A 10,093-nucleotide genomic window follows, 5' to 3' on the forward strand; every position below is an offset into this window, starting at 1 on the left:
TATACATCCTAACTCAACCAAATGACCAGGCCACAACCTCTCATTCCAAACCGAACAACCCAAACAAATCAAATTTCAGGACAGCAACTACACTTAACAAAAATCTGCACAACCACCTTATATTGACTCGCCCTAAACTTAGCCATAACTTAACCGAACGACTCCAAAAACGAACCGACATGATCACCACATTCTATAATTGAGTTATGGCCAAGATAATACCCTGTTCAGACCCCTTAACCTAAAAATTCAGAACCAACTCTTGAGGCCAATCAACGAGACGACAAAAATCTGCACTAGTTCAATATTAACTTAACCTCATTACGGACTATTCCACGATGGACTATCCCGACGAACGACCTATGTAACAACACTAAATACTTAAATTGACCAGAATAAGAACCTTGAGCCAAGCCTCACGCCCGAAGCTATTTCAAGCCAATAATTAGGCCAACTCGCCTCACCCGGACTACTCGAACACCGCATCCACGTTCCCAACTACAAAACCTTCAACTCCAGCCCTTCATACCTATCTAAACCTCATCCAAAATCACATTTGAACCCCCTTTCATCTAACATGGACAGCCCTTAACACCATTCAACCGAATTTTCAGAAATCAAGCCCTAACGACACAAATTAACATGCTGAATTTTTCCGAATACACAAGAAACATCAAGATTTAATCAATACACGATACATAACTCATTTTCACTCCAAAACACATCCAAATTTCGAAACACCACATGAACCCCTACTGAATTTTCTGAAAATTTTGTCTCCACTCTAGATCAATCCACAACTCATTTTAACAACTTTAGCACAACACTAGTTTACATTTAAAAATTCTTATGCTTTTAAAATTTAATAATTCAAATATTTAATTGAATTTCACTAATCTGGGTTTGAAGATGCTACATTTTGGAAAATTTAAGAATAAGCTTAAGAATGCTATAAAAGCGGTCTCGGTCAACCGGAAAGTCCTAAAATTGAAAACTTACAAAATTTCCTTTCATCTCTCAAAATTTTTAAATTTTGAAAAGACTAAGATTTTACCGCTAAAATTCGACGTGACACCACACCGGGACCGAAAATCACGGAACTCAAGAACCTTAGAAACAACTAGATCAAATAATTGAGCAGGATAAACATTTAAAAGAATTTAACCACTTTAACATAAAAAAGTAAAATAATCAATACTTAAATATTTTGATGTCACAAAGATAAAGAAAAATATTTAAATAATAAACGGAGCGATTAAAATAATTTAAATAAACTAGATGATCGTTTAAAAGTCATTTAAATAAATACACAAGAGGATTAAAAACCTTTAAAAACCAGCTGGGCAATTAAAAACATTTAAATAAATAAAATAAACATTTAAAATAATTTAAATAACTAACCGATAAACTCAAGTCATTTTAATGAATAATTTGGGCAATTAAAATCATTTAAATAAGAAGATTAAAACTTTAAAATCATTATTACAAATAAGCTTCATAATAAGATAATTTAAATAAGTAAACTTAAACAATTAAAAGTAGTATTTAAATAGTTAGTACAATAAAATTATTTAAATAAATAATTAACATTTTATTAACGCATAACTCAAATAAAGAATTTAAATCAATTAAACTTAAAAATAATAATTATAATATTTTTTTAATTTTATGCATGCGTACTTAGTAATTTGGACTTTAGGCGCTACAGTATTTCTTCTTGACGAATAACACTTGCGCTCCCCAAGGCAAAACGATCGAGCGAATGTATCCCTTGTGTAACAAAACCTGCAACTGTTGTTGCGACTCTCTCATCTCTGACGGTGCCAGATGATAAGGTGTAGGAGAAATCGGAGTTGTCCCTGACACAAGCTCGATCCCGAACTCAACCTCTCTGACTGGAAGAAAACCTAGGATCTCATCAGGAAAAATATCCGGGTACTCACGAACAACTGGTAACTCCCCGAGAGCTCTAATCCCTATGGACATTTCAATCGCATAGATAAGGTGAAGGGATTGGTTTTGGGTATCTTCCTCGACTGATTCTACTGTAGCAGTTGACCCTCTAAATACTTAATTGAGTTCAGTTGATGTTAGTCAACTGAACTGCTTCCTTCTCGTATGTCGATGTTAATTAACAAACAATTATTATGTGCGGAATGATTCCAACTAACATATTAGAACCGATTATCAATTGTCTAGACTGATTCTTTGAATGAGTGAATTAATATGCTCGACAGATATATGAGTGAAACTGGAAAGTAAAATACGCATGTGTGTTGTTTATGGATGTTCGGAGCTAAATATCCTACATCACTCCTTCTTCCACCTCAGAAGGATCCACACTAGAATAATTTGACAATTACAACACTTTGCAATAGCCCACTCCAAGACTAGGACTTATACTGAACTGCCTATCTCAGAACTCCTAGACTCAAGAACTCAGCCCTCGACTGATTCTTGTTACAACGAGGTTTGCAGCACCTCAACTGATAAACTAATACAGTGCTTTTATTAAAACTCAACACTTTGCACAATATGATCCAAACTGATTTGATGATATCTTCAAATGTGTGCTTATGTTCTTCGGCTCTTAATATAACCTTTTGTCTAAGCTTGAACTCCTCTCACGTGTGTTTATGAGTATACTGATTGATGCGATCATGGATAGCTCGTATGTGGATCAAGTGGAAAGGGGAGTTAGAGATCCATTGGAGTTGCCACGTGGGCCAATAACGAGGAGCCGAGCTAACAAATTCAAGAAGACACTTCAAATGTTGATGTTAAATTATCAAGATTGAATTGGAGCACTTGAAGATTAATTTGGGAGTTGCCTATGCGTCCTTGAAGTGTTGGAAGTCAAAAAGAGTGAATAAAATAAAATTGGGGCAGAAGAAGTCACACCCGAGCGCAAAAAAGTGCCGCTCGAGCGAGCACATTGAAATTTTTGGACAGGGCGTTTCTCGCTCGAGCGCGGGTTGTGTCCGCTCGAGCGAGCTCAAGTGAATCCGCGGGACAGAGTACCTCTCGCTCGAGCGCGGGTTGTGTCCGCTCGAGCGAGTGAGTTTTTCCAGGAAAAACACACACTTCGGCGTGTTGTGTGTGTGCGTGGGTTTTTGATAACTTTTGATTATTTTGAGTATTTTAAGCCTACTAGAAAACTTTCTAGATGATATCTTTGATATCTTTAGGCAATATTTTGCATTATATATCTTTTATTTTTGATTGTAAACTATAAATACTTTGTTTATTTTCATTAACAATAATTCAGATTCAGTTTATACACAAATTATTGAAATTCTCTCTAGAATTTTATTCAAATCTTTGCTTTGGCTTTTCAAATCAAAATTTCTCAGTTAATTACTTGGAAATGTTTGTCAATTGATTTCTCACTGAATATTGTCAGATAAAAGTTATCTGAAGGTTTTCTTTGGTTTCGATTGTCGTGATTTCTTTTGTTAATCGTCCTGTCTATTAAAGGTGAAAATCCAAAATTCTATCAATTTTACTTGTTTCAAAGATTGAGAAAAACTCTTTGGATCTTTTGATTATTGGTTAGAGGGTGAGATTTAATTTATAACCGTGTTTGCTAATCATACTCATCAAGATTCATATCATTTGGTATCAAAGGAAAGGTTTTTGATTCATGTAATTCGTATACTTCTTTACTCTATATCATTTCTTCGTTCTTTGTTCTTCGTTCTTCATTCATCGTTCTTTGTTCTTCGTTCTTCGTCTATCTCATATCAAATTTCTATGTTGTTTCTTTCAAACTTGTTATCCAAGTATCGTGTCTTGTGCTACAATTTGTAAATTCAAAAAAAAAAAAGAGATTCGAAAATCGGTCAAAAAAATATAGAGGGCCAAAAATTTGATAAAAAAAGTGAAGAAAAGTAACTTGTGGCCAATTCCTTTGTCGTTGTTCATCCTTGGGTGCGAGTCAAAGTCAATTTGTCCATAAAATTCCTTACTTGTGTTTGTGAAATCTTTGTGAGTCAATTTTCAAGCGTCTAAAAGTTTTGAACTTGAAGGTTTGATCCTTTACTCTCCAAAGCAAGGCCTTACCACAAATTTGAGTGGAAAAAAAGGAGTGATTGAGTGATTCGTTTGGAGTGAACTGTGAGAATTTGTGTGCAGAAATTTATTACTAACGATTTTCTTGCAGGTACCATAAATCCTAATAAAAATGTTAGTGAAAGTGTGTACCAAGGAATTTCCAAGGTTCAAATGGAGGCGTTGATGGGGCAATTTACTAAAGTGATGAGGTCAAAGTTGGAGCCTCTTCATGAGTAGATGAGTAGATTGGAGGAGATTAGTGGTAGTGGAAAAAAAATAAAAGTAGGAAGGGGAATGATTTTGAAGATGATGAGGAGAGTTTTGATGAGAATTGGGATGGGGGAAGAAGAGTACATGGGGGTAGACATAAGCGAGAAACGGTGCATGGAAAATATATGGAGGGCAGTAAGGAGGATGGGAATATTAGTAGCATTAAGATGAAAATTTCAGCGTTTCATGGGAAATCTGATCCGGAGGCGTATCTAGAATGGGAGAAGCGTGTGGAGTTTGTGTTTGATTGCCATCACTATTCTGATCTTAAGAAAGTGAGATTGGCAGTGGTTGAGTTTGTAGATTATGAATTAATTTGGTGGGATCAATTAGTGACCACTAGAAGGAGGTGTGGAGAGCCGCCTATCAAGACGTGGGAAGTGGTGAAACGTGTCATGAAGAAGCACTTTGTACCTAACCATTATTATCGTTAAATGTACAGGCGTCTACAGACTTTGAGGCAGGGTCCAATGAGCGTGGAGGATTACTAAAAGGAGTTGGAGACCACGATGATCCGGACCAACATTGAGGCAGATAATGAAGCTACAATGGCTCGATTCTTGTGTGGTTTGAATAGAGAAATACAAGATCAAGTGGAGCTTTGTCACTGTATTGGTTTGGGCGAGATGGTGCAGACGACCATGAAGGTGGAACAACAGCTCAAGCGAAGAGGAGCTGGCCGATTACCTTTCGGTGGAGGATTGTCAAAGTCTTGGCGTCCAAACTTTGCAAAACGGGTGGATAACAAGTCGGTGTACAAACCAAAATCTGACACCAAATTGGAGGCACCAAAGCAAGTGGTAAAAGGTACATCTGAAACTTCTAGTACTCGATCTAGAGATATTAAATGTTTTATATGTCAAGGTAGTGGCCATATTTCTAGCCAATGTACTAATAAGAAGTTGATGATTATTAATTCTTGTGGTGATGTGGATTCTGAAAGTGATGGGGAAAAATTATGATGATATGTCTGCGTTAGTAGATCCTGATGATGAGGATGGGCTTGGGGCTGTTGTTGGTGAATTATTGGTGACTAGGAGAATTTTAAATACACAACATAAGGAAGAGGAAGAGAGCCAGAGGGAAAATATTTTTCATACTCGTTGTTTTGTGAATGGGAAGGTGTGCAGTCTTATTATTGATGGGGGTAGTTGTACCAATGTAGCGAGTTGCGAACTTGTGAAAAAATTGGGGTTGCCTCTCTTGAAGCATCATCAACCATATAGATTGCAATGGTTCAATGACTGTGTGAAGGTGAGAGTTAATAGGAGAGTTGTGGTGCCATTTTCTATTGGCAAGTATGTTGATGAGGTTTTGTGTGATGTGATCCTTATGCAAGCGTGTCATATTTTATTGGGGAGACCGTGACAGTTTGATAGGAGAGTGGCGCACGATGGGTTTGAAAATAGATATTCTTTTGTAATGAAAAAATAACCTATTGTATTGTTTCATATGACTCCAAAGCAAGTGTTGGAGGATCACATGAAGAATAAAAAGAGAAATGAGGCCAAAAAACAGAGTGAACAAAAAAGTGAGATGGCCTTAGAAAAAAAGAATGATAAAAAGACAGATGAAAAAAAAAATTGAGAGAAAAGAGGCTGAAAAAAAATATATATATGTCCCAAAAGAGTGAGTTGAGAGATGTTTTGAATTCTCATGTTCCACTTGTGTTGATGTTTTATAAGAAGTTACTCCTTAACACAAGTGATATAGTCGAAGATCTTCCGAGCATTGTTGTTTCTCTCTTGTTGGAGTTCGATGATTTATTTTTGGAGGAGCTACCTCAAGGATTACCACCTTTGAGGGGGGTTGAGCACCAAAACAATTTGGTACCCGGGAGTACATTGACGAATCATCCAGCCTATAGAAGCAATCTGGAGGAAACTAAGGAGTTGCAACGACAGATAAGTGAACTTCTATATAAAGGTTTTGTGCATGAGTCAATGTCACCATGTGTTGTACCTGTGTTATTAGTACCTAATAAAGATGGTTCTTGGCGTATGTGTGTTGATTGTAGGGCTATCAATAATATTACCATCAAGTATAGGCATCCTATTCCTAGACTAGATGATATGTTAGATGAACTGCATGGTGCTAGTGTGTTTAGCAAAATTGATCTTAAGAGTGGTTATCATCAAATTAGGATGAGAGAGGGAGACGAGTGGAAAACTGCATTTAAAACAAAGTATGGGTTGTATGAATGAATGGTTATGCCGTTTGGTTTGACTAATGCACCTAGTACTTTTATGCGTCTCATGAATCATGTTTTGCGTGCATTTATTGGAAAGTTTGTGGTGGTGTATTTTGATGTTATTTTGGTATATAGTAAAAAAAATTGGATGATCATGTGGGTCATTTGAGAGTTGTACTAATCACATTACGTGCTGAACATTTATATGCTAACTTGAAGAAATGTGTGTTTTGTACAAGTGAACTCGTATTTCTTGGTTTTGTTGTGAGTGCACAAGTTGTGAAAGTTGATGAAGAAAATGTGAGTTCCATTTGGGATTGGCCGACGCCTACGTCCATTGGTCAAATTCGAAGTTTTCATGGACTTGCGAGTTTTTATAGGAGGTTCGTGAAGGATTTTAGTACATTGGTGGCGCCCATGACCGCGGTTATCAAGAAAAACGTTCCGTTCCATTGGGGCGAGGAGCAAGATAAGTCTTTTAATATCCTTAAGCAAAAGTTGATTAATGATCTTTTACTTGTTTTTCCTGATTTTACTAATAAGTTTGAAATTGAATGTGATGCATCAGGTGTAGGAATTAGAGGCGTTTTGACACAAGGTGGAAGGCCAGTGGCGTAATTTAGCGAGAAGTTTAGTGGAGCATCCTTGAACTATACTACCAATGACAAGGAGTTTTACGCGTTGGTGAGGGTACTCGAGACGTGGCAGCACTACTTGAGGCCAAAGGAGTTTGTGATTCATACGGATAATGAGTCCTTGAAGCATCTCAAGGGGAAACAGAAGTTGAATAAAAGACATGGCAAATGGGTAGCATTTGTGGAGACCTTTCCTTATGTCATCAAGTACAAGCAAGGTAAGGAAATGTAGTGGCGGATGCGTTGTCACGAAGGTACGCGCTCTTAACTACTTTAGATTCTAAATTTTTGGGGTTTGAACATGTGAAAGTGTTGTATGCGAGTGATGATGATTTTAGTGAGATCTTTGCATCGTGTATGCGTGGTCCAAGGATAAGTTTTACTTGCATGATGGCTATTTGTTTAAAGAGGATAAATTATGCATTCCTAAGACTTCAATTAGATAATTACTTGTTAGGGAATCACATAGTGGTGGTTTAATGTGACATTTTGGTGTGACTAAAACATATCAAATTTTGCATGAACATTTTTATTGGCCGCATATGAAGCATGACATTGAGAGAATGTGTGAGTGGTGTGTGACTTGTAAGAAAGCAAATTCTAGATCACAACCACATGGATTATATACTCCACTTCTAGTACCTAAAGAACCATGGGTAGACATTTCTATGAATTTTGTTCTAGGGTTACCGAGGTCTAAGAACGGTAGGGATTCTATCTATGTTGTGGTTGATAGGTTTTCAAAGATGGAACATTATATTTCATGTAAAAAATCAGATTATGTTTCGCATGTTGCAGATTTATTTTTTAATGAGATTGTGAGATTGCATGACATGCCTAGAAGTATTGTTTTTGATAGGGATACTCGATTTTTAAGTTACTTTTGGAAAACATTGTGGTGTAAACTTGGAACTAAGTTGTTGTTTTCTACTAGTTGTCATCCACAAACTGATGGACAAACTGAGATAGTTAATAGAACTTTAGGGACATTGTTTCTCTCTATTATTAAAAAGAACTTGAAAAATTAGGAAGATTGTTTGCCATTTATTGAATTTTCTTATAATCGTAGCGTGCATTCTACTACGAATTATTCACCTTTTGAAGTTGTTTATGACTTTAACCCATTGACTCCGTTGGATTTGATGTTGTTACCTATGAGTGAAAGGGTTAATATGGATGGAAAGAAGAAATCTGAATTTGTGAAGAGCTTGCATGAGAAAGTACGTGAGAATATCAAGAAGAAGAATTTGCAGTATACTAAGCAAGCGAATAAAGGAAGAAAGAAGGTTGTCTTTGAACCCGGTGATTGGATTTGGTTGCATCTGAGAAAAGAGCATTTTCTAGAGAAGAGACGTTCAAAGTTGTTACCTCAAGGGGATGGACCTTTTCAAGTCGTGGAGCGAATCAACGACAATGCCTACAAACTAGATCTGTCAGGTGAGTGTAATGTGAGTACTACATTTAATGTTTCTGACTTATCTTTGTTTGATGTAGAAGATGAAAGAGATTTGAGGACAAATCATTTTCAAGAAGGGGAGGATGATGCGATCATGGATAGCTCGCATGTGGATCAAGTGGCAAAGGAAGTTCGAGATCCATTGGAGTTGCCACATGGGCCAATAACGAGGAGCCGAGCTAACAAATTCAAGAAGGCACTTCAAATGTTGATGTTAAATTATCAAGATGGAATTGGAGCACTTGAAGATCAATTTAGGAGTTGCCTATGCGTCCTTAAAGTGTTGGAAGTCAAAAAGAGTGAAGAAAATAAAATTGGGGCAGAAGAAGTCTCGCTCGAGCGCAACAAAGTGCCGCTCGAGCGAGCGCATTGAAATTTTTGAACAGGTCCTTTCTCGCTCGAGCGCGGGTTGTGTCCGCTCGAGCGAGCTCAAGTGAATCCGCAAGACAGAGTACCTCTCACTCGAGCGTGGGTTGTGTCCGCTCGAGCGAGCATGTTTTTTCAAGGAAAAGACACACTTCGGCATGTTGTGTGTGTGCGGGGGTTTTTGATAACTTTTGATTATTTTGAGTATTTTAAGTCTACTAGGAAACTTTGTAGATGATATCTTTGATATCTTTAGACAATATTTTGCATTATCTTTTATTTTTGATTGTAAACTATAAATACTTTGTTTATTTTCATTAATAATAATTCAGATTCAGTTTATACACAAATTATTGAAATTCTCTCTAGAATTTTATTCAAAGCTTTGCTTTGGCTTTTCAAATCAAACTTTCTCAGTTAATTACTTGAAAACGTTTGTCAATTGATTTCTTACCAAAGATTGTTAGATACAAGTTATTTGAAGGTTTTTTTTGGTTTCGATTGTCGTGATTTTTGTTGTTAATCGTCCCGTCGATTAAAGGTGGAAATCCAAAATTCTATCAATTTTACTTGTTTCAAAGATTGGGAAAAACTCTTTGGGTCTTTTGATTATTGGTTAGAGGGTGAGATTTATTTATAATTGTGTTTGCTAATCTTACTCATCAAGATTCATATCACTGATAATGATCAGTTTGCCTCTAGATAACTTGAATGTGCTTTGTGAGTTCTTCTTAGAGCCGACTGCCACTTCAAACTGCTTTTATTCTCTATTTATAAGCAGATTGTAATGGCTATTTCAATTCAAATTGTGGCCATTAACTTGTCTTATCTGCTAACTCTGATCTCCAAGATGTAATGCATAGTTATCGAATCTCGAACGACTTTCGATGCACCAATGGTTGTTGATTCGATCGGGATATATGGATGAAGGGACCGTACTGAAACTTAGAAGAATTGAAGGAAGAAATTAAATCTAAGAACAAGGAAGATAAAACCTAGCCGCCAGATGTATTCTTCAGTCTTCAGCCGTCCAAAAGTTGATTCCAGATAGGTATTTTTTGAGATAGAAATATTAAATAAAGACTAGAATCCTCCAAAAACAAATTTCCTTTTACAGATAAA

At 36.5% G+C, this 10,093-nt stretch overlaps 1 protein-coding gene across 1 annotated transcript; it reads left to right on the forward strand.

Annotated features, from left to right (window-relative positions):
- Nucleotides 1-4,871: 4,871 nt before the first annotated feature.
- Nucleotides 4,872-8,661, forward strand: LOC140862994 (uncharacterized). The gene is made up of 5 exons (XM_073266074.1): nucleotides 4,872-5,130; nucleotides 5,267-5,634; nucleotides 6,734-7,128; nucleotides 8,219-8,597; nucleotides 8,644-8,661. Exons 1-5 carry the CDS (start codon nucleotides 4,872-4,874, stop codon nucleotides 8,659-8,661), a joined length of 1,419 nt encoding a protein of 472 aa, XP_073122175.1.
- Nucleotides 8,662-10,093: the final 1,432 nt, after the last annotated feature.

Source organism: Henckelia pumila, chromosome 1, assembly GCF_033568475.1.
Source record: "Henckelia pumila isolate YLH828 chromosome 1, ASM3356847v2, whole genome shotgun sequence".
Taxonomy (NCBI): Eukaryota; Viridiplantae; Streptophyta; class Magnoliopsida; order Lamiales; family Gesneriaceae; genus Henckelia; species Henckelia pumila.

Coding starts and splice junctions, on each gene's coding strand:
- LOC140862994 (XM_073266074.1), top strand. CDS start 4,872: ATGGCTCGATTCTTGTGTGGTTTGAATAGAGAAATACAAGATCAAGTG. Junction 5,635..6,733: donor TTGGCAAGTATGTTGATGAG/GTTTTGTGTGAT, acceptor GCTAACTTGAAG/AAATGTGTGTTTTGTACAAG. Junction 7,129..8,218: donor CAAGGTGGAAGGCCAGTGGC/GTAATTTAGCGA, acceptor TTATAATCGTAG/CGTGCATTCTACTACGAATT.